The sequence below is a fragment of the Ranitomeya variabilis genome, chromosome 5 (assembly GCF_051348905.1).
Source record: "Ranitomeya variabilis isolate aRanVar5 chromosome 5, aRanVar5.hap1, whole genome shotgun sequence".
Classification (NCBI taxonomy): domain Eukaryota; kingdom Metazoa; phylum Chordata; class Amphibia; order Anura; family Dendrobatidae; genus Ranitomeya; species Ranitomeya variabilis.
The window spans coordinates 481,266,200-481,292,041 of record NC_135236.1 but is presented as its reverse complement, the minus strand read 5'-3'; the positions used below and the strand labels follow the sequence as shown (position 1 = coordinate 481,292,041).

General features: G+C 39.1%; 1 protein-coding gene across 1 annotated transcript in view; it reads left to right on the top strand.

Annotated features, from left to right (window-relative positions):
- Positions 1-25,842, top strand: part of LOC143775062 (dynein axonemal heavy chain 3-like) — a 2,972,411-nt gene that overhangs the window by 962,281 nt on the left and 1,984,288 nt on the right. The window contains exon 28 of the mRNA XM_077262897.1: positions 23,951-24,103. Within this exon, the coding sequence (XP_077119012.1) occupies positions 23,951-24,103 (153 nt within the window). The remainder of the gene's footprint in view (positions 1-23,950; positions 24,104-25,842) is intronic.

Genomic DNA, 25,842 nt, shown 5'->3' with positions numbered 1-25,842 from the left:
CCAAACAGTAGTTTCTCTCACATATTAGGTATCGACATGTTCAGGAGAAATTGCACAACCAATTGTATGGTGCAATTATTCCTGTTACCTTTGTGAAAATGCAAAATTCGGAGGTAAAAACATTTTTGTTGGGAAAATGCAATTCTTTTATTTTCACAGCTCAACGTTATAAACTTCTGTGAAGCACCTTTGGATTCAAGGTGCTCACCACACATCTATCTAAGTTTCCTGGGGGGTCTAGTTTACAAAATGGTGTCACTTGTGGCGATTTCCACTGTTTAGGCACATCAAGAATTCTCCAAACGCAACATGGCGTCCACTAATTAATCTAGCCAATTTTTCAAAAAGACAAATCTTACTCTTTCCCTTCCGAACCCTGCTGTGTGCTCAAACAGTAGTTTTCCCCCACATATGGGGAATCAACATACTCAGGAGAAATTTCCCAACTAATTGTGGGGCCATTTTTTCCTTTTTCCCTTGTGAAAATAAAAAGGTTTGGGTACAAAGTAAAATTTTTGTGACAAAAGATTAAATGTTCATTTTTTGCTTACGCATTCCAAAAATTCCTGAAAGCACCTGAAGAGTTATTATACTTCTTGAATGTGGTTTTGATCACCTCTAGGGGTGCAGATTTTAGAATGTTGTCACTTTTGAGTATTTCCTGCCATATAAGCCTCTCAAAGTTACTTTGAATGTGATGTAGTAAATTTTGCTGGAAAAATGAGAAATCGCTAGTCAAATTTTAACTCTTATAACTTCCTAACAAAAATAGATTATGTGTCAAAAATTGTGCAGATGTAAAGTAGACATGTTCGAAATGTTATTTATTAACTATTTTGTGTGATATAACTCTGATTTAAGGGCAAAAATATAAAAGTTTGAAAATTGCAAAATTTTCTAAATTTTTGTCAAATTTCTGTTCTTTTCACAAAGCAATATTGAAGACATTTTATCACTCAGAATCAAGTGGAATCCATTGAAACGTTCCACAATTATCATCTCATAAAGTGACTTTGGTCAGAATTTAAAAATTTGGCCCGGACACGAAGGAAAAAACAGGCTCAGGGGTAAAGTTGGTTAATGCTGAAAAAGAGAGTTGTAAGAAGAGAAATAAACCCATATTCTGTAAAGATTTGATCCGCAAATGATCAAGTTTAATTTGAATTTCATGAAATTCAAGGTTTCGTGCAAATTCTGACATTTTGAGATTCGACTTAGAGTTCACAAAAAATGTTTGCCCTGCACCATTTCTCACACTGCTGAAGTGTCAGAAAGAGATGACTAGTGTCAGTTTGCGTTACTGTGCTGTCCTATTCATATTGTCCTGCAGCTGTGACATTTTACGCATTATCATAAGTTTGTACAGGGGGGTCAGTACCTGGGCCACCACAGATTAGTGGAGCACAGTATGTACAGCAAAGTTGTTTTCTACCCCCATAGAGACTGGATGACTCTCTCTCGTACACAGTGTAAGCTCTTATGGTCAATAGGGTCTTCTCTTTCTCTTTCCTGAAGTGTGTAAACTCTTACAGTCAGCATGGTCTTGTGTTCTCTATCTCTCTTTGGTAGAGTAAAATGCTTATGGTCTTCAGTGTTCTCTCTTTTTTCTGTAGAGTGGTCAAAGGGCTCCTCTCTCTCTCCTATAGAGTGTAAATTCTTATGGTCAGCGGAATCCTCTCTGTCCTGTACTGTGCAAGCTCTTATGGTCAGATTTGTCATTTATAGCTCTTTCTCTCTTCTATAAAGAGTAAGCTTTTATGGTGAGCAGGATTTTTTCTCTCCCCTCTCCCACATGTATTTTCTAGGGATTTGTAAGCATTCCAGTATTGAGATTTCTGCACAGTTTTTTGCTGCAAATCAAATTTTGAGGGAAAATTCATCAAATTCAATGGATTCGATTTTCAAAACATCTGCTCTTCTTTAGTAAACATACATTATGTAAGACTACTTAGACTATCCATATAATCAGTTACTACAGCAGTGTCGATGATTTTAAACGTTATTTTTGAAACTGAGGTGCTTCAAAACAAATTAATACAATGCAAAATAATTTAATGTAGATTAATGTTCAGACTATCAATAACTATTTTTATAGCAAATTATGATCTCAACTTTTATTGGCATGATATTTCTGTAAATGTATTATTTTTTTATTCTGTCAGCATGTAATATTACACATTTGAATTTAAACTAAACAAGGTCCACTTCATTTCCCAAACTGTATCATAATAAAAGTTGAAACCAATTTTAAGTAACATCAGATTTTCTTCAATTTATCTTGAAGAACAATCTTTAATATACAGCTCAATTTTTTTTCAGAAACCCATTAAAAAAATACAATATTTATATTGTAAAATGCTACAAATATGTAGATTTAGGCCCTGTCAATGCACCATTTTGCTAGGAGATATGCATATGACTAGTGATCACTTTGTTAGCTTTATCCTAACATTATATTAACTTCACAAAAAGTACTGAACATAGTGCTAAGGGTGTAAAACACACTAGAATAAAAATGGGGATATTTGATTTTGTATAATATTGCCGGAAATACCCATTTATGCCAAATGAAAATGAAAAAAAGTGTTACATAGAAAATGAGAAAAAAATCAGCCTTAGGTGAATTTCGCACATCCGTGTAACAGAGGCTATATTTAGATGGCCCATTAATCTACTAATCTGTGCTGCCTTATAGCATATATGAGGCAGTTAAGGAAGGTCAAGAGCTCAGGCAGATGGGTCGGGCTTAATAATTTGATGCAGTCATTTTTTTCAAAGGCATGTGAAATTGGTCTTAGCATATATTACCTCAAAAGATGATTTTTAGGCAATGAAGGCCAATGTAATGAAAGTGTTAATCTTGCAATAAATTATTTGTTGGTGAACAACATTATTTTGTATCATATAGTTTTCAGATTTTTCTGCTCATAATAATATGGATTTTAGCTGGTAAAGGGTAAAGAAAGGCCGAGTTGCTCTGTATAGTTTCTGCCTTGCAGAAAGAAAAGATGCAGACAGTGCCATTTAAAAGCCTTCCATGATAAGTGAACTGGCTATTGACTTAGGAAATGTAATTAGAAGTGGATGATAAATTGAGCACTGTGTTAATGTCTTGCCCTGATGCTACACTAACCTCATTTAAAGTACAGCTTGGATGGTTTGAATAATGAGACCCCAGGGCTGAAAGATTTATAGATGCCTTAAAATGATGTGATAGAGTCAACGTAAAAATTGTTTCCGACGAAAAAAAATCTACATGTGCTTAGCAGGTAGCACAAGAGCAGTTTCCTTATATTTTTCATTTGGCCCATTTTCTGCCTAAGAGACATGATTGGTGTACTTCTTCTAACTTGATTATTTTAAGTATTTTCTTGCTGTGGATGGCTCTTGTTTTAGTTGCCAGTTTACTAGTATAGTCATTAAGGAAAGAACACTTTCTCAAAATACGGTACATTTTATTCAGTTAAAAAATAACCATAAATCAAAAGACTATACATCAAACTGACTCTTTAACACCATGCTGACCCTCTGTTAATTATTACTATGAACTCTTGCAACTGCTTCTAATGTAAGACACATGTTCCCTGGAAAGTTAATTATACAGTAGCTTGTGTCTTCTCCACTGGATTAATTGACAAATATAAAAAGTTGAGAAGATCTTTCTGAGATTTTAAGACTATTTTGCTATGTTCTGAGTCAAAACAATTAACCAAAACTATTTTCAGATACTCTAATATTAGCTTTATAGGCATGAATATAGATATTTCCTCACAGATTACTTGACTAGATCTGACAATTATAAGTGAAATACTCATGGGTGCCATCTGAATCTTCTTTTATATTAGTAATTTTTAAGGAGTAGTCCAGTTTAATCATGAGCGAATGCTTAGATGTACTAAAGAGTGGTTCCGGCTATTGGTTAGTAATCAATGTTTAGAAGATCCAAGATTTCCAAAAGGAACACTCACTAAAGGAAGCTACTATGGTAAACATAATAATAATAATTATAATAATGATAGTAATAATTTTATTAATACAGCGCCAACATATTCCGCAGCACTTTACATTTTAGAGGGGATTTGTACAGACAAGACATTACAGCCTAACAATAATCACATAAATCAACAGATACCAAGAGGAATGAGGGCCCTGCTCGCAAGCTTTCAATCTATGAGGAAATAAGGGAGACACGAGGCATGGCAATTCAGATTTCTTTAGAATAGAGATTATAACTAGTGATGAGCGAATATACTCGTTACTCGAGATTTCTCGAGCATGCTCGGGGGTCCTCCGAGTGTTTTTTAGTGCTCGGAGATTTCGTTTTTCTTGTCGCAGCTGAATGATTTACATCTGTTAGCCAGCATAAGTACATGTGGGGATTCCCTAGCAACCAGGCAACCCCCACATGTACTTATGCTGGCTAATAGATGTAAATCATTCAGCTGTGGCAAGAAAAACTAAATCTCCGAGCACTAAAAAATACTCGGAGGATCCCCGAGCATGCTCGAGAAATCTCGAGTAACGAGTATATTGCTCATCACTAATTATAACTTTATTTAAATTTAAACTGAATGCTATCAGGAGCATTTTACTACTGAAATGAGTGATATTGCTGTATAGAACCTATTACTGCGATAAAAATGATACCTGTTTTGCAGTAATGTGAGTAATAAAGGTTTGAAGCCACATGCAAGTGAACCTCTAAATACATTGGGGATTTGTCTACTGTATGTAATCTAAGTGTATCAACAGTGGGTGGTCACTTAAAGAATGAAGAAGGTCCCCCAGGTAATGGTGAACCTGGTATTGCTCTTTGACCTAACCACTTCACCAGCTTGGTTTGAGTAGAGAGTTTAGGCTAGCTATGTGGCTTGTCTAAGGATCCAAGATTGTTAGGTCATGTGGCTTTAGATCAGGATGTTTATACACTTACTTTGTGGATTCACAATGCTAAGGTAGACATTCTTACCCATAAAGTCAGAAGAGCAGGCTGGAAGGCATGCACACCTTGAGGACTTTGACAAAATGCTAGGCTTGCCAAGCATTGGGCTATTCTTGGAGCTGAGTCCTCATTGGGGGCCTCTCTGGGCAGCTTCCCCTCCATAACTTCAAGGAAGTCTAAGAATTTAAAAGATCTGTTAGTTAACAGTCATTATACCCCGGCAGTCACTAATCCATTTGGTACAAAAGGTTCTATCCCGGACTCTATTCCTTGCGGCCACTGTCTTGCCTGCACAAATATCCTGTGCTGCTACATCTTTCACTCCTCGGATGGCTCCAGACAATTTTACATTCGACAGTGTATATCTTGCAATAGTACTAATGTAATATATTATGCAACATGTGACTGCTCCAAGACATACACCGGCCTCACTTCTAGGGAGTTTAGAGTGCGGATACATAAGCGTGTGCAGAACATTTGTCCAGACAAGAAAATGGGAGACCCCTCTGGCCCAAAATCGATCCCCCACCACTATAAGTCTCATCACAATGATATGATGCAAAATCACTTATGGTTCGGGGAATCAACATTATCCATTTGGGTGTCAGAGGGGGTAATTGTTACTCTGGACACTATGGCCCCTAAAGGTTTGAATGAATCCCTTAGTTTTGCCTCCTTTTCATAATGCTGCTTACAGTTACATTTTATAACCCTTGCATTTGTACTGTACTATCCCTTGCCCATCTTCACGCTCTCTTTTTACGGATGTCTTGGATTTTAACTCTTTTTTATTCTCCTTCTATTTTCCTACTTATTGTTGTCATTTATATCATTTAGAGCCACTTATGACCCACGGTGTTTACAATGACCTTCTGCCTTGCCCTCTGAACTACTACCATCTATAGCAAGTATTCTACATAACGTCCTACAGATATTCCTGCCTTAATTTGAATTATTACCACCGTTCAGAGAGTTGCGGCTCCCATGCTGTCAGATGACAGCGTGAGCCCACAGCTGAGATTGAAGGAAAAAAAATGTCCTCTAATCAAAGAGGCATCATCTGATGGGAGTACAACTCCCAACAGCCTATACCTGCTGTCACTGATAACAGTGAGAGCAGGCATTGACTGAAGAGAGTACTCATCAGCTGGCACCTGCATTATAAATTAAAAAAAAAGGTGTGGTACCCCTATATTTTTGATAACCAGCCAGGCAAAATTGACAGCTGTGGGCTGCAACCCTCAGCTGTCAGCTGTAGCATGGCTGGTTATCAAAAATAGAGGGTTCCCCACGCCGTCTTTTAAATGATTAAATAAATAATTAAAAAATGCTTCATGAGGTTCCTCCATTCTTGACAACCAGCCAAGCTAAAACAGACAGTTGGGGGCTGGTGTTCTCAGGCTGATAAGGGGCCATAAATATTGCCCCACCAGATTAAAAATAGTAGCCTGCAGCCACCCCAGTAAGGCACATCTGTTAGATGTGCCAGTTCTGGACCTTTACCTGGCTCTTCTCACTTGCAGCCCTGGTCTCCTGTAAAAACAACCACATCCCTCACCTGGCAGACATTCTGTCCAGTCATCCGTGTCGGCGATAAATGGTTTTTATCTTGGATGGTGTCAAAATGCAACCATCCAGGCTGAAGACCACAGGAGAATAAGCTGCTGCAGCATCGGTGACTAGTGGTGACGTCATTGAATTTACCACAGGTCACTGAGGCTGCATTCACAGCTAAGCCAATGAACTGTAGTGATCTCAGTGAGATCACTGCGTGCAAAGTGAGAAAAAGTCTCATGATGCAGCACTGAGCTCAGTGAGTTCACTGCAGTTCACCATACTGAGCATGTTCGTGACGTGACATCTTCTCATTGGTGGTCGGACGTCAGTTGCTCTGGTGATGTGGCAGTGCTGAATTGGTCCACTGGCAAGGTTCTGTCTGACTAGACATGAGCCTAGTGCATAAAAGGTTCTCAGAGGCGTATATCGGTGCGCTAGTATCATTTTATGTACGGCTATGTGAGTGAGTCTCTACCACTCTGTCAGCATGCTTCGTGTGTCTGTATAGTTTTGGACTGTTCATGTAGGCAGTAGATTAAATGGTCAGCACAGCCCAAAGGTGGAGGTGCATGAAAATAGGTGCCCAGACCTTAAGACGTAGTATAGAGAAATATTCAGCACACTCCAAAGAAGTCTGATGCAAGGAGGGGTGTTTAATACATACAGTATTCACAGTCACAAACGTTTCGATCAAACAAAAGACCTTCATCAGTGTGTTCTAATGTTTACAAGGCGTTAGATTGTACACCCGTACTAATATAGAATTTTGCATCAACTTATGAAGTATGGTAAGAACAATAGCTTCCAACTGGAGGGCTGACACTAGCTGGGTCATCACTATTCAGGATCTAGGGGTGAGGGACGCGGCATCCACCGCAGGTCCACGGCGCCGTGGACCTGCGGTGGATGCCGCGTCCCTCACCCCTGGATTCTGAATAGTGATGACCGGCTAGGTTAGCCCTCTATGAATGAGCCTGATCTACCTCCCTTGCTCGACCAGCTAGTGTCAGCCCTCCATTTGGAAGCTATTGTTCTTACCATACTTCATGTGCTGAATATTTCTCTATACTGTTCATGTAGGCAGGCAGCTAGCATCAGTGAGGGCAATTAGCCGTTGGTTTAGCATCTGGTTCCTACATGTGTGTGGTTTGCACAGCAGAGTTCCAGAGCAAGCACAACCCTAGTCAGGGTATTAAGCTCAGAGCTGTTCCGTTTCTGTGTGAGAGTGACACAGCTCAGTTGCAGAGCATCTGGTTCATTTATGTGTGCAAGTTCAGTTCTCATGCTTGTCCTGTGCCGTTTAACAGGACAAAGCACTTAGTATTCATTTGTGCTGTTCTTTTCTGTGGAAAAACAGAGTTTGGAACTCAGCATCCTGATCACACTGAGTGGCGTTTACCCAGTATGTACGGGTTATTACTCACTGTGCATCCCGTCATTATTCACTAGCAACAGTTTTCCACCTCTGCACGGTTGACCCCAGGTTGCGATTGCGCTTAATTATGTATTTATTTAGCACAATCCACCAACCCTAGCAGTGTACTATCTTCATCTCAGTGAAAAAAATATAAATATATGTATTTTTTAGAGTTGTGGGGAGCCATAATTAGAACTTTGGCTATGGGGCCATGTGATTGCTATGTACATCCTTGCTTGCAGGGCAGTAATTATGAGGGCAATCTGGCTTGATTCTCGGAGCCCGAGGCTCCATTGATCCTATTGCCAGATTCCTCTCATCATAAGCAGCATACCAGGCAAGGAGGGGAGCCAATACACATTTCTTGCACAGGGGCCCCAAGTTGTCAGTGTCTGCCCCTGTGCTGGTGGGTGCCAAGGTCCAAATTTTACACTTCTGCCCAAGAGATACCAGTGGTGCCACTGGATGAATTCATGCACACATACCAAGTAATGTAGGTGGATGCACTCATACACAACCTCGTTACATAGTCACACATACCACACATTCTGCTAACAGATTGAGCTTGCCATATATATACAAAGTGTACTATTTTATGTACTAGTAGAAATAACTTGTCATATGCCACTGATTGCCTCCAGTCACTTATAGTCCAGTGTACTGCTCTATCAATCAGCTCTGTGCATTACAAATAGAGTTTTTTCTTAAACTCAAAACAGTATACTTGTAGTCTGGGGCACATGACGCAGATCTATTGGCATACCCATACTACTAGAAAAATTTCAATAAAAAAGTTTTCATATCCTTATAATATGATGTTTAAAAGTTGGACTTTGTTCACTATTTTAATATATTGCATTACTAAATTTGAGATGCATTCTAATGTAGATCTGCTGTATTTTGAGTATAGAAAAAAAGACTTAGAATGACAGTAGAAATGTGTCTGTATGGATAAGGAACAAGTAGAATGCTTCTTCTTCTTGAAAAACAGGATTAACTATTCAAGATATAGCTGATAACTTTAACAGTATTAAAGATAATTTATTTAAAAAAATGAAACAAAGTACTGAGAGTAAAAGCAAAAATGATAGTCTTTTTTCAGTGATATCAAGAATCGAAAAGTAAATTAAGTGATTTGTCTGTGTTTGTACATTTTTTTCTCCAGAGGTACATATTACGCTTATTAAAAATTAATTCCACAGTACTGTAAAGTACATTTTTGCAAAAATTGTTCACATTGATGGATACCTTGGAATGCACTTTAAATTACATTGCCTCTGGCTCCAAATAAATTGCATTTTAAGTTGTTTGGATTCAGTGACTTACAGCCTACCGGCAGAAAAATACATTCACTATCAATTTTTTAATACAGCATTGTGCTCAATGCTTTTCTGCCCATAAAATTTTTTTTTAAAAGCCATCTAACTGCTTAACTTATCAGCAGACCAAAAAGTTGGAAAAATGGTTCATATTTATAAGCTCATTGTGGGTTTCCAAAGTTTTTTGCAAGCGCATCTAATTCCAAAGTATAAAATTATAAATTCAGTTCAATTACATATGTACAAAAACCAGATAAATTAAATTAACTAAGTATCTACATACAGCAATGATCAAACTTGGGTAATGAGATTAGCTACAGATGGACTTTTCTTGTGAATGCCAGATTTCAAGCAAATGTTTTATTAAAGTCGATCAGGTAGAACTCCAAAATGTTTGTTTAGAATAAGGTAGTGCAATAATTACATGATGATAATATTATAATTTCATATATCTCCACACAAAGAGCTTATTCAAATGTCCATACCAATCGATCCGAGATTGGACCACAAAGCATGGACAGGCTGGACTGGTTAATTCTGTTTCAATACAACAAGGGTGGTGCAGATTGCTTAGAAGAAAATGGGTTTGGTTTCTTACTAGAGAGATGTGGTTTAACCCCTTAAGCCCCGAGGGTGGTTTGCACGTTAATGACCGGGCCAATTTTTACAATTCTGACCACTGTCTCTTTATGAGGTTATAACTCTGGAACGCTTCAACGGATCTTGGCCATTCTGACATTTCTTTTTCTCGTGACATATTGTACTTCATGATAGTGGTAAAATTTATTCGATATAACTTGCGTTTATTTGTGAAAAAAATGGAAATTTGGCAAAAATTTTGAAAATTTTGCAATTTTCCAAATTTGAATTTTTATGCCCTTAAATCACAGAGATATGTCACGCAAAATGCTTAATAAGTAACATTTCCCACATGGCTACTTTACATCAGCATAATTTTGGAACCAACATTTTTTTTTGTTAGGGAGTTATAAGGGTTAAATTTGACCAGAAATTTCTCATTTTTACAACACCATTTGTTTTAGGGACCACATCTCATTTGAAGTCATTTTGAAAGGTCTATATGATAGAAAATACCCAAGTGTGACACTATTCTAAAAACTGCACCCCTCAAGGTGCTCAAAACCACATTCAAAAGTTTATTAACCCTTCAGGTGTTTCACAGGAATTTTTGGAATGTTTAAATAAAAATGAACATTTAACTTTTTTTCACACAAAATTTATTTCAGCTCCAATTTGTTTTATTTTACCAAGGGTAACAGGAGAAAATGGACCACAAAAGTTGTTGTACAATTTGTCCTGAGTACACTGATAGCCAATATGTGGGGGTAAACTACTGTTTGAGCGCATGGCAGAGCTCGGAAGGGAAGGAGTGCCATTTTACTTTTCAATGCAAAATTGACTGGAATTGAGATGGCATGCCATGTTGCGTTTGGAGAGCCCCTGATGTGCTTAAACATTGAAACCCCCCACAAATGACACCATTTTGGAAAGTAGACTCCCTAAGGAACTTATCTAGATGTGTGGTGAGCACTTTGACCCAACAAGTGCTTCACAGAAGTTTATAATGCAGAGCCATAAAAATAAAAAAATCATATTTTTTCACAAAAATGATTTTTCGCCCCCAATTTTTTATTTTCCCAAGGGTAAGAGAAGAAATTGGACCCCAAATATTGTTGTGCAATTTGTCCTGAGTACGCTGATACCCGATATGTGGGTGTATACCATTGTTTGGGCACATGGCAGAGCTCGGAAGGGAAGGAGCGCCATTTGACTTTTCAATGCAAAATTGACTGGAATTGAGATGGGACACCATGTCACGTTTGGAGAGCCCCTGATGTGCCTAAACATTAAAAACCCCCACAAGTGACACCATTTTGGAAAGTAGACCCCCGAAGGAACTTATCTAGATGTGTTTTGAGAGCTTTGAACCCCCAAGTGTTTCACTACAGTTTATAACGCAGAGCCGTGAAAATAAAAATTCTTTTTTTTTTCACAAAAATAATTTTTTAGCCCGCAGTTTTGTATTTTCACAAGGGTAACAGGATAAATTGGACCCTCAAAGTTGTTGTGCAATTTGTCCTGAGTACACTGATACCCAATATTTGGGAGAAAACCACTGTTTGGGCGCATGGCAGAGCTCGGAAGTGAAGGAGCGCCACTTGGAATGCAGACTTAGATGGATTGGTCTGCAGGCATCACGTTGCATTTGCAGAGCCCCTGATGTACCCAAACAGTACAAACCCCCCACAACTGACCCCATATTGGAAACTAGACCTCCCAAGGAACTTATCTAGATGTGTTGTGAGAACTTTGAACCCCCAAGTGTTTCACTACAGTTTATAACGCAGAGCCGTGAAAATAAAAAATATTTTTTTTTCAAAAAAATGATTTTTTAGCCCCAGTTTTGTATTTTCACAAGGATAACAGGATAAATTGGACCCCAAAAGTTGTTGTCCAATTTGTCCTGAGTACGCTGATACCCCATATGTGAGGTGGAACCACTGTTTGGGCGCATGGCAGAGCTCGGAAGGGAAGGAGCGCCATTTGGAATGCAGGCTTAGATGGATTGGTCTGCAGGCGTCACGTTGCATTTGCAGAGCCCCTGATGTACCCAAACAGTAGAAACCCCCAAAAGTTACCCCATATTGGAAACTAGACCTCCCAAGGAACTTATCTAGATGTGTTGTGAGAACTTTGAACCCCCAAGTGTTTCACTACAGTTTAAAACGCAGAGCCGTGAAAATAAAAAATCCTTTTTTTTCCCACAAAAATAATTTTAGCCCCCCAAATTTTTATTTTCCCAAGGATAACAAGAGTACTTCAACCCTAATAGTTGTTGTCCAATTTGTCCCGAGTATGCTGATATCCCATATGTTGGGGTAAACCTGTTTGTGTGCACGAGAGAGCTCGGAAGGGAAGGAGCACTGTTTTATTTTTTCAATGCAGAATTTGGCTGGAATTGAGATCGGATGCCATGTCACGTTTGGAGAGCCCCTGATGTGCCTGAACAGTGGAAACTCCCCAATTCTACCTGAAACCCTAATCCAAACACCCCCCTAACCCTAATCCCAACGGTAACCCTAACCACACCCCTAACCCTGACACACCCCTAACTCTAATCCCAACCCTAATCCCAACTGTAAATGTAATCCAAACCCTAACTTTAGCCCCAACCCTAACCCTAACTTTAGCCCCAACCGTAACCCTAACTTTAGCCCCAACCCTAACCCTAACTTTAGCCCCAACACTAACACTAACTTTAGCTCCAAACCTAGCCCTAACCCTAGCCCTAACCCTAACCCTAGCCCTAACCCTAGCCCTAACCCTAGCCCTAACCCTAGCCCTAACCCTAACCCTAGCCCTAACCCTAACCCTAGCCCTAACCCTAGTTCTAACCCTAACCCTAACCCTAGCCCTAATGGGAAAATGGAAATAAATAAAAAAATTTAATTTTATTATTTTTCCCTAACTAAGGGGGTGATGAAGGGGGGTTTGATTTACTTTTATAGCGTTTTTTATATCGAATTTTTATGATTGGCAGCTGTCACACACTAAAAGACGCTTTTTATAGCAAAAAAGTTTTTGCATCTCCACATTTTGAGACCTATAATTTTTCCATATTTTGGTCCACAGAGTCATGTGAGGTCTTTTTTTTGCGGGACGAGTTGACGTTTTTATTGGTAACATTTTCGGACACGTGACAGTTTTTGATCACTTTTTATTCTGAATTTTGTGAGGCAGAATGACCAAAAACCAGCTATTCATGAATTTCTTTTGGGGGAGGCGTTTATACCGTTCCACGTTTGGTAAAATTGATAAAGCAGTTTTATTCTTCGGGTCAGTACGATTACAGCAATATCTTATTTATATTTTTTTTATGTTTTGGCGCTTTTATACGATAAAAGCTATTTTATAGAAAAAATAATTATTTCGACATCGCTTTATTCTGAGGACTATAACTTTTTTATTTTTTTGCTTATGATGCTGTATGGCAGCTTGTTTTTTGCGGGACAAGATGACGTTTTCAGTGGTACCATGGTTATTTATATCCGTCTTTTTGTTCAGCGGTATGATAATAAAGCGTTGTTTTTTGGCTGTTTTTTTTTTTTTCTTACGGTGTTCACTGAAGGGGTTAACTAGTGGGACAGTTTTATAGGGTGGGTCATTACGGACGCAGCAATACTAAATATGTGTACTTTTAATTTTTTTTTTTCTTTAGATGAAGAAATGTATTTATGGGAATAATATATATATTTTTTTCTTTATTTAGGAATTTTTTTTTATTATTTTTTTTTACACATGTGGAAATTTTTTTTTTTACTTTTTTACTTTGTCCCAGGGGGGGGGACATCACAGATTGCTGATCTGACAGTTTGCACAGCACTCTGTCAGATCAGCGATCTGACATACAGCCGTGCAGGCTTACCAGCGCCTGCTTTGGACCCGGAAGTACTCCCTGCAGGATCGGGATGCAGCCCCGTGGTCATTTTGGATCCGGGGACTGCAGGGAGGAGACGATCGGTACAAGGTGAGTACATCGCCTTGCACCGATCGTCTCAGGGAAGCACGCAGGGAGCCCCCTCCCTGCGCGATGCTTCCCTGTACCGCCAGTACACTGCAATCATGTTTGATCGCAGTGTGCCGGGGGTTAATGTGCCGGGGGCGGTCCGTGACCACTCCTGGCACATAGTGCCGGATGTCAGCTGCCATAGTCAGCTGACACCCGGCCGCGATCGGCCGCACTCCCCCCGTGAGCGCGGCCGATCGCATATGACGTACTATCCCGTCACTGGGAATTAAGTCCCAGGTCACCTCGATGGGATAGTACGTCATATGGGATTAAGGGGTTAAGTTCCTATATCTACTTTAAGTTTACACAGTCTACAAACTAGCCATTTTTAGTAAATGTATCCTAATTTTCTTTTGAAATATCTTCGAATATTTCAGGATTTATGATTCGTTAACTACATATTCTTTGTCACATATTTTTAGGCTCTATAAAAAGCTCTTTGATGGCTAAGCACTCTTTGTACTTATTTATATGTATATCTTTCACTAGACATTTCTCTCAGCTTAATGCCAAACTAAACTATATTTAGCATTATACTACTCATAGGATTATGAAATAGACTATTTAAAGTCCTTTTGTGATGAATAAACTTTTCACCGTGTTCCAAATTATTATGCAAATTGGATTTAAGTGTCATAAAGATTTAATTGTTTTGTTTTTCAAATAAACTCATGGATGGCATTGTGTCTTAGGGCTCAATGGATCACTGAAATCAATCTTAAACACATGTGATAATTAGTTTTCCAGGTGATTCTAATTAAAGGAAAACTACTTAAAAATGATGCTCCACATTATTAAGCAGGCCACAGTTTTAAAGTAACATGGGCAAGAAAAAGGATCTCTCTGCTGCCAAAAAGCATCAAATAGTGCAATGCCTTGGTCGAGGAATGAAAGCATTAGATATTTCACGAAAACTTAAGTGTGATCATCGTACTGTTTAGAGATTTGTGACTGAATCTGAGCACAGATGTGTTCGTGCTGATAAAGGCATAATGTGGAAGGTTTCTGCCAGGCAAGTTCATCGGATTAAGAGAGCAGCTGCTAAAAAGCCATTACAAACCAGCAAACAGATGTTTGAAGCTGCTGGTGCCTCTGGAGTCCCTCGAACTTCACGGTGTAGGATCCTTCAAAGGCTTGCTTTGGTTCATAAGCCTACTATTCGGCCACCCCTAAACAGTGTTCACAAGCAGAAACAGTTGCAGTGGGCCCAGACATACAAGAAGACTAATTTTCAAACAGTCTTGTTTACTGATGAGTGTCGAGCAACCCTGGATGGTTCAGATGGATGGAGTAGTGGATGGTTGGTGGATGGCCACCATGTCCTAACAAGGCTGTGACATCAGTAAGGGGGTGAAGGAGTCATGTTTTGGGCCGGAATCATGGGAAACAGCTGGTAGGGCCCTTTAAGGTTCCTGAAGGTGTGAAAATGACCTATACAAAGTATATAGAGTTTCTGACTGACTACTTTCTTCAATGGTATAAAAAGCAGAAACGTGCCTTCAGGAGCAAAATCATCTTCATGCATGACAATGCACCATCTCATGCTGCAAAGAATATCTCTGAGTCATTGGCTGCTATGGGCATAAAAGAAGATAAACTCATGGTGTGGCCACCATCTTCCGCTAACCTCAACCCTATAGAGAACCTTTGGAGTATCATCAAGCAAAAGATCTATGAGGGTGGGAGGCAGTTCACATCAAAACAGCAGCTCTGGGATGCTATTCTGACTTCATGCAAAGAAATACAAGCAGAAACTCTCCAAAAACTCACAAGTTCAATGGATGCAAGAATTGTGATATCAAAGAAGGGTTCCTATGTTAGCATGTAACTTGGCCTGTTAGGATGTTTTGGAGTGAACAGTCACTGCAGGACAACAGGTAAGTATGTCATTTTTTTAAATTGCAGCAGCATATGGGGCACAATATTCTATGGAGTGTCTTATGGGGCCATAATCAACCTTTATGCAGCATTGTATGGGGCAAATGATTCTATGGGGCATCTTATGAGGCCATAATCAACCTTTGTGCAGCATTATATGGGGCATATTTTTGTATGAAGCATCTTATGGGGCCCATCATAAACTTTATGGAGCATTATATGGGGTGTATTTTGTATGGAGCATCTTATGGGGCCCATCTTAAACTTTATGGAGCATTATATGGGGTGTATTTTGTATGGAGCATTATATGGGGCTCCAGATTCAATATGGATATTCAAAATACTTAACCTACTTATGTCTCAATTAATTTTACTTTTATTGATATCTATTTTTATTTTTTTAAATTTACCAGTAGCTGCTGCATTTTCCACCCTAGGCTTATACTCGAGTCATTAAGTTTTCCCAGTTTTTTGTGGCAAAATTAGGGGTCTCGGCTTATACTCGGGTCGGCTTATACTTCAAGTATATATTTATGTCCAATACAAATGATAATTACATTTCACTGAAAGAGTATGCAGAATCTGGCAACTAAATTGTACTCATCTATACAATGGATCTGTAGTTGTGCTTCTCCACGGTTTGATATACTTTGTGCTTTGTAAAATGATGCTGCACTATTGGAGTTCTGAATATGTGAACAGTTGTGATAAGTTGCATAATAGAAAATATATTTAATAACTAAATGATATGTCGAATTTTGAATGTTCGCTATTTTCTAATCTGTTGGTCACTCAAATAATATGGGAAACTATATAGTGATTGATCCAATGCATTTGCAATATGATCCACAAAGTGGCTCCAGCGGCACTTGCGTAATAGCATCTATCTGCAATTGATGCTCTTAATGTATGAAAGCCTAACCTTCTGGTGGGTGGTGCTGGCGCAGATTGAGTTCTTGGCTTGCTACTGTGCATGTGCTGCCTCCGGTGCTATTTTGTTGGAGAAAAAAAATTGGTTCCAGCAAGATGAAAGCTGAACATGCTCAGTAGTCTCTATTGTCAAGCAATAGATACTACTGCGCCTGCGCTGCCGCCGCTATTGTGCTGGAGTCTAAAATTCCAATAAAGTGAATAAAAAGAGGAAATTATCATGGTCTAATAGATATGATCTTAGTGTTGAAGGGAAAGAGAAAAGAAAGACTGCCAAGAACTGACATGTTACATGTGAGGCTATATCTCAGCCACACTCTCTTAGTTCAGGTGATGGAAATTTTCTTAATTATCCTTGAAAGCAGAGACATGCAAACAGATGTTGAGAGCAGTGTGACAACATTACCTCGAAGTTTCAACTCTGCCAGGGTCTTTATCACAATGTCACTGAAGAGGAATGGACAAGATGGGAAAATCATTCACTATTAAACACATATCAGCAATATAACAGATCATCCCAGGTGGAATATAGAATATTTTCAATAAAAAAGTAAATGAAAATAAATGAAACCAAATTCAAGAAAATAAATACTCCAAAATACCCCCCAAAATATTTATAGTACAAGCAAATGAGCAAAAGCCCTAATGGTTGAAATTGTATGGTGGCATGTAATGCCGACACTAGATCACATGCTCAAAAACACAAAGGCAGAAGACTGAGGATATAGCTATAAAACACATATTCATGGAAAAAGTAAATAATAATAATAATAATTTTATTTTTATAGCGCCAACATATTCCACAGCCCTTTACATTTTAGAGGGGACTTGTACAGACAATACAACCCCTGGCAAAAATTATGGAATCACGGCGTTGTAGGATGTTCATTCAGTTGTTTAATTTTGAAGAAAAAAAACAGATCACAGAAATGGCACAAAACTAAAGTAACTTCAAATGGCAACTTTCTGGCTTTAAGAAACACTAAAAGAAATCAAGAACAAATAATGTGGTAGTCAGTAATGGTTACTTTTTTAACCAAGCCTAGGGAAAAAATTATGGAATCACTCAATTCTGAGGAAAGAATTATGGAATCACCCTGAAAATTTTCATATCCAAAAATAACACCTGTATCAAATTAGATCTGGTTGTTAGTCTGCATCTAAAAAGGTATGATCACACCTTGAAGAGCTGTTGCACCAAATGGACTTACATGAATCATGGCTCCAACACTTCAAGATGTCAATAGAAACAAAGGAGAGGATAATCCAACTCTTAAAAGAGGGTAAATCATCACACAATGTTGCAAAAGATGTTGGTTGTTCACAGTCAGCTGTGTCTAAAATCTAGCCCAAATACAAACAGCATGGGAAGGTTGTTAAAGACAAACATACTGGTAGACCAAGGAAAACATCAAAGCGTCAAGACCGGAAACTTAAAGCATTATGTCTCCAAAACAGGAAATGCACAACAAAACAAATGAGAAACGAATGGGTGGAAACTGGAGTCAACGTCTGTGACCGAACTGTAAGAAACTGCCTAATGGAAATGGGATTTACATGCAGAAAAGCTAAAGAAAAGCCATCATTAACACCTAAAGAGAAAAAAACAAGGTTACAATGCGCTAAGAAAAAGCAATCGTTGACTGTGGATGACTGGATGAAAGTCATATTCAGTGATGAATCGTGAATCTGCATTGGGCAAGGTGATGATGCTGGAACTTTTGTTTGGTGCCATTCCAATTAGATTTATAAAGATGACTGCCTGATGAGAACATGCACATTTCCAGTCATTGATGATATGGGGCTGTATGTCAGGCAAAGGCACTGGGAAGATCGCTGTCATTAGATCTTCAATAAATGCACAAGTTTATGTTGATATTTTGGAAACTTTTCTTATCCCATCATGGCCTGCAAATAGTCCGGATCGCAATCCAATTGAAAATCTTTGGTGGAAGTTGAAGAAAATGGTCCATGACAAGGCTCCAACCTGCAGAGCTGATCTGGCAACAGCAATCAGAGAAAGTTGGAGCCATATTGATGAATAGTACTGTTTGACACTCATTAAGTCCATGCCTCAGAGACTGCAAGCTGTTATAAAAACCAGAGGTGGTGCAACAAAATACAAGTGATGTGTTGAATTGTTATTTTGTTTGTTTGTTTTTCATGATTCCATAATTTTTTCCTCAGAATTGAGTGATTCCATAATTTTTTCCCTATGCTTGGTTAAAAAAAGTAACCATTACTGACTACCACATTTGTTGTTCTTGATTTCTTTTAGTGTTTCTTAAAGCCTGAAAGTTGCCATTTGAAATTACTTTAGTTTTGTGCCATGTCTGTGATCTGCTTTTTTTCTAGGAAAATAAACAACTGAATGAACATCCTCCAAGGCTGGTGATTCCATAATTTTTGCCAGGGGTTGTAAAAGACATTATAGCCTAACAATAAACACATAGATCAAAACAGATACAGGAGGAATGAGGGCCCTGTTCGCAAGCTTACAATCTATGAGGAAAACGCATTTCTGGAGACTAAGCTCCCTTAATCATGATGTCATGCTTAGTCTCCAGAAACAAGTTGTGATTCTTACCCATATGGTTTCTGCTGAAGTTTGTATCCTCCATGTTTAAGTTTGTGAATAAAGAAAACTTTTTTTCACGGATTCGGTGAAGCTGGACATTTTCTTCTTTTGGATTACTCAAATTAACCTGGGTAGTGCATTCCAAAAAATTGGCTCACCACATGAAAAGTCTTGGAGACGGGAGTGGAAGGTTCTGATTACTGTGGATGTTAACCTCAGGTCCTTAGCAGAACGGAGGGCACGGGTAGAGAGATAGACTGAGACAAGGGAGGAGATTTAGGGTGGTGCTGAGCCATGGAGTGCTTTTTGGGTGAGGGTAATAAGTTTATACTGGATTCTGGAGTGGATGGGTAACCAGTGTAATGACTGGCACAAGGTAGAGGCATTGGTGTAACGATTGGTGAGGAATATGATCCTGGCTGCAGAATTCAAGACAGATTGGAGAGGGGAGAGTTTGGTAAGAGGAAGACCGATTAGTAGAGAGTTACAATAGTCCAGACAAGAATGAATAAGAGAAAAAGCAAGAGTTTTTGTAGAGTCGAAAGTAAGAAAGAGTCGAATTCTAGAAATGTTTTTGAGGTGCAGATAACAAGAGTGAGCCAGTGATCGGATGTGGGGGGTGAATGACAGCTCCGAATCAAGTATGACCCCAAGACAGCGGGCATGTTGCTGGGGAGTAATGGTGGAACCACACATGGAAATGGCAATGTCAGGCATAGGTAGGTTAGTAAAGGGAGGAAACACAAGAAGTTCAGTTTTTGACAGGTTCAGTTTCACTGGTGTTTCCTAAAAAGGCAGGCATGATGTCAGGAGAGGAGGTATATAATTGCAAATAATATAGAAGGAAAGAAACTCTCAGATTTTACTTTGTTTCTTTAAAAAAATGTCACCCATGTGAATGGAAATTGCAAATGCAGAGTTATACGAGTTAGATACTGAAAAAGAAAGACAGGCATCTAAGATGTGCACAGATTCACAATATAGGGGGACCCCTATATGGTTGGAATTGAATACTTGCATTGCCTGAGTGCCAAATGATGCTCCCAAGCCTATGTGTGCTTTTTCCAATATGATCCCAGATCCACAATGACAAGTTTAAATGCCGCTGCGTATAGTCAGACCAGAAGTGAATCACTGTGATGACTCATTGCATGGTTGCCGGGCATGTAAGGCTACGTTCACATTTGCGTTGTGCGCCGCAGTGCACAACGCAAACAAAAACGCAGCAAAACGCATGCACAACGCTGCGTTTTGCGCCACATGCGTCCTTTTTTTAATTGATTTTGGATGCAGCAAAAATGCAACTTGCTGCGTCCTCTGCGCCCGGACGCGGGCTCCGCAGCGACGCATGCGGCGCAAAACGCAAGTACGACGCATGTCCATGCGCCCCCATGTTAAATATAGGGGCGCATGACGCATGCGGCGCCGCTGCGGCGCCCGCCACTGCGGCGCCCGCAGCTAATGTGAACGTAGCCTAAGTGATGTGGCATTGGAGATAGGGCATGTCTGGTTATTTACACTTAGGTTGATTACAGGGGTGGGGATGTCTGTTACTCTGTGGACATAGTGTGGAGTCTGAATGGATGCAATAAAGCCTGTAGGAGCCATTTACAGTGTGTGGATATCCCTGGAGGAAGGAATGGTATAAAGTAGTAACACATTGTTCTTGTCAGAGGTGGGGCTGAAATTGTGGGAGGGAAAGGGAGGGTTAGGTACAGGTATACTGACACACACTCACTGAATGCATACAAATAGATCATTGTGTCTACAATAGGAAAATTGGTACAAAGGAATACAGTTGTGCTCAAATGTTTACATACCCCGGCAGAATTTTAGCTTTCCTTATAACGCCAAAACTTTTTCTCCATTCATGTTTAGTATTCATATACAGTTGTGCTCAAAAGTTTACATACCCCAACAGAATTTTTGCATTCTTAGCCTTTTTTCAGAGAATATGAATAACACAAAAAAGTTTTTCCACTCATGGCTAGTGGTTGGGTGAAGCCATTTATTGTCAAACTACTGTGTTTTCTCTTTTTAAAGCATAATGACAACCCAAAATATCCAAATGACCCTGATCAAAAGTTCACGTACCCCATTTCTTAATACCGTGTATTGCCTCTTATAACATCAATGACAACTTAAAGTCTTTTTCAGTAGTTGTGGATGAGGTTCTTTATTTTCTCAGATGGTAAAGCTGCCTACTCTTCTTGGCAAAAAGCTTCCAGTTCCTGTAAATTCCTGTTCTGTCCAGCATGAACTGCACGCTTGAGGCCTCCCCAGAGTGACTCAATGATAGGAGAACCTTCACTCTGACCTACTGTGGCCAATGACATGTCAACTTGGCCTTGTGTTTTGGATCATTGTCATGTTGGAACGTTCAAGTACGTCCAATGCACAGCTTATGGTCTGATGAGTGCAAACTTGTCTCCAGTATTTGCTGAAAACACGCAGCACTCATCTTTCCTTCAACTTTGACCAAGTTTTCTGAGCCTTTGTAGCTCATACATCACCAAAACATCAGCGATCCACCTCTGTGCTTTACATTAGGAATGATGTTCCTTTCATCATAGGCCTTGTTGACCTCTCTCCAAATGTAATGTTTATGGTTGTGGCCAAAAAGTTCAATTTTGGTCTCATCACTCCAATTTACCTTGTTCCAGAAGTTTTGAGGCTTGTCTCTGTGCTGTTTTGCATATTGTAGGTGAGATACTTTGTGGCATTGGCGCAGTGATGGCTTTCTTCTGGCGACTCAATCATGCAGCCCATTTTTCTTCAAGTGCCTCCTTATTGTGCATTTTGAAACAGCCACACTGCTAGTTTTCAGAGAGTTCTGTATTTCAGCTGATGTTATTTGTGGGTTTTTCTTTGCATCCTGAACAATTTTCCTGGCAGTTGTGGACAACATTTTTGCTGGTCTGCCTGACCGTGGTTTTGTTTTTTCAGAACCTCTGATTTTCCATTTGTTAATCACAGTTTGAATGATGCTGACTGGCATTATCATTTCCTTGGATATCTTTTTGTATCCCTTTCCAGTTTTATACAGTTCAACTACCTTTTCCTGTAGATCCGCTGACAATTCTTTTGCTTTCCCCATGACTAACAATCCATTAACATCAGTGGCTGGATGAAAGATGCTAGAGCCTCTCTGGATTCCAGAAACTCACTCAGCTTTTATGCACACACACAGATTACAAGCAAACAGGTCACAGGTGAGGATGTTACCTTTAGTAGCCATTCAAACCCATTTGTGTCAACTTCTGTGAATGTTATTAGACCAAAATCACCAGGGTATGTGAATTTTTGATCAGGGTCATTTGAATATTTTGGGTTGTCATTATGATTTAAAAAGAGAAAACACAGTAGTTTGATGATAATTGGCTTCACCCAACCACTAACCATGAGTGGAGAAAAGTTTTTGGTGTTATCATTCATATTCTCTGAAAAAAGGGCAAGAAAGCTAAAATTCTGCTGGGGTATGTAAACTTTTCAGCACAACTGTATCTGTGCCAGCATGTGGAATGTTGTTTGTAGAGCTTGTTGGTGTAAACATAGCATTCTTCAAAGAGACTCTTGTAGGCAGTAGAGTAAACCTGAGGCTACATTGGAGCCCATCGTGGTCCTGCATGTTTCTACATAATATATGTCGCTAAATAGGAAGAAGTTTTCATGAAGGACCAATTTAAGAAGGTCAAGGCAGAACTGGAATGAGTTGTTGTCCATATTAGTTTAGGATAACATGATAGAAATGGCTTCAAGTCTGTTGCCATGGAAAATAGATGTGTAAGGACTGTTCACATCGTGGGTTACTAAAAGGCTCTCAGGGGATTATTGTAAGTTCTCAGATGATATGGAGAAAATGACCTGCGTTCAGTAGAAAAGAGCATGTATTTTTTGTGAGTGAGGTGAGAACCTTTTCTAAGTAAATTGACAGAGGTTTCAAAATGGAGTCGGTAGAGGACACTATATGGCGGCCAGGTTGGTTTGTGAGTGACTTGTGTATCTTAAATAGAATGTAAAATACTTGAGTCATTTGTCAATAGAAAGATTGTGGTGAAGGGAAAATACCTAAGTTTTGTTGGTGGTGCTGTTTTTTGACATCCTTAGCTAACAGATTAATCAGGGTATAGGTACCATGATTGGTGTGTGGTGGGTTGAATGCGCTGGGGTTGCATAATCTATTAGAAGGAATGGAGAGCTCCAGAACAGAGGGGCCCCCTGGTTTAGACACTCTATTAGTAGAGGTTTCGTTCAACATACCAAAGTGAGTCTCACTTAGGAGATGGACAGGGAAGGTGAAACCCTTCTGCGGGACCATAATTTCTGCAGAGGAGAGAGTGCCTCACAGCAGAGCGTAATTCAGATCAAAACAGTTCAACTCTGTGGTACTATGTCCTCTATGTTGGTGTTTGTCTCTGGAATCTAAAAAGTTAATGAAGAGCAAGCATTCCCCTCTATATGCTGTGCTGTCTATAGGATAAATCACAGCAGCTCATACACTCCCACCAGCTCTTAGTGGATTGCAAATTACAAGTCATAATCGCCTGATATACTGTTTTTCCACAATTAAAGGACAGATACCTTATTCTGAAAATGTACTTGAAAACAGTTAACCTTTAATCCTAAAAGTGACCTCTACTCTTCATCAAGCAGGACAATACATTTATAACTGCATTTGCATTTCAATGATTCTTTATTTTGTATGCATTTTTGTCTAACTATAAATAATTTTTTGTAGGTGGAAAGAATAATGAAACTATCCCTTCATGAAGTAATGAATCACTCTATTAAAGCATACACCAAATCTCCCAGGAAAGAATGGGTTCTTCACTGGCCAGGGCAAGTTGTTTTAGCATCAAGTATGGTGCATTGGACCACTGAGGTTTCAAAGGTAATTTGTGTTCATATATTTTTTTTTTGTAAATGGTTTTAGAATGCTTTATCACTTTTATACAAATGGTTTGTGTGTCTTAATAACATAATTTAGTAACCAATTTTTTGCAAATATTCAATAAATCATGCCTAACAGTTCATTTGAATTTTGTGTTATGGCTCCAAACAAGCTGTGAATTACATGTGTCTATATTATAGTACCTAAAGAAGTGTATTATGCCCTAACTGTACATTTGTGAACAACAAACAAAGCACACTATGAAAAATATCTCTTAAAATTAAATGTTTAATAAACATGTTTGGACATAAATGAATGTATATGTTTAATACAGGTAAACACAAGACACAAAAATCTGAAAATGAAAACTTTGCAGGATAAAAAAATACAAAATTGCAAACAATGTCCAGGACATGATTAAGCCATTAAATGACAAAAATCAGACTAAACTGTAAATATTTAGAACTTGGTCTTGCCTGTCCCCACCTTGTCGGTTCTTATATGACTTTAATTTGGGCTAAAAAAGGACAGTTTTATTCTCTGTTTAATATGTGCAAAAAGAGCCTTTAATCTAGACTAGAAATGCTCTCCCCTTGAGAAATCAGTGAATAACTCGCGAAACGCACGTTGGGGCCTCTCTATCCAGTCCGGTGCCTCCTAACAGCTGTGCTTTATTCGTGGTAAGCTATGCCCTAATTTGTTTAAAATACATTGCCACTTGGCCTCTTGAATTCGGTACATGGTCTAAATGTTGCATTTAATATAGGGCTTCTTCCACTGTTATACTGGTGATACATTACTTGGCTCTTGCTGTTAGTTGGCACCATTGGTTTCTTCTGTCTGCTATGCACTTTACTGTTTTGTATTATTTGTTATATATCTAAACGATAAAATTATCTTTTTGACCGCAATACTCCTCTTTCTCTTCGATTTAATGCTATACATGGAGTTGGTTTCTCTCCCTTTGGGATTCTTTGCACAATTGGGCTATAAAATGAGACTTAGTACCTGCACCAGAGTATTAGGCCAAGTGATTTCAATTATGAAATGAGGCCTGGTGCCTGCACCACAATATTAACCCAAATGATTTTGATTAGGAAATATGACCTCCTCAGTCCTAACTGCAACACAGTATTAGCCCAAAGGATTTTGATTATGAAATGGGGCCTGGTGCCTGCACACCAATATTAACCCAAATGATTATGATTAGTAAATGTGACGTCCTCTCCTCAGTCCTGACTACAACACAGTATTAGTCCAAATGATTTTGATTATGAAATGAGGCCTGGGTCCTGCACCCAAATATTAGCCCAAAGCATTTAGATCATGAAGTGGGGTCTGGTGCCTGCACCCCAATATTGGCCCAAATGATTTTGATTAGGAAATATGACTCCTCAGTCCTAACTGTAGCACTGTAGTAGCCCAAATGATGTTGATTACGAAATGGGGCCTGATGCCTGCACCCCAATGTTAACTCAAATGATTTTGCATGATTTGCACCATGTCCATGCTGTGTTAGTCCAGGATATGCAAAAGGATATACTGCACCGGGGCTTGTTGCTGCTGCCACAGTCACTGCAACATGTGCAGAGTAGAATTTCACCATGTTAGAACATCGCAAATCAAATGGTTAACCGGTAAGGCCGAAACACCTCTGTAGCGATGCAAGTCGATGTCCTGCGGGGTGCAATCAGTGAAAGTGAGTACACAGTGGCCATCAACTTTCTGAAACCATCTGT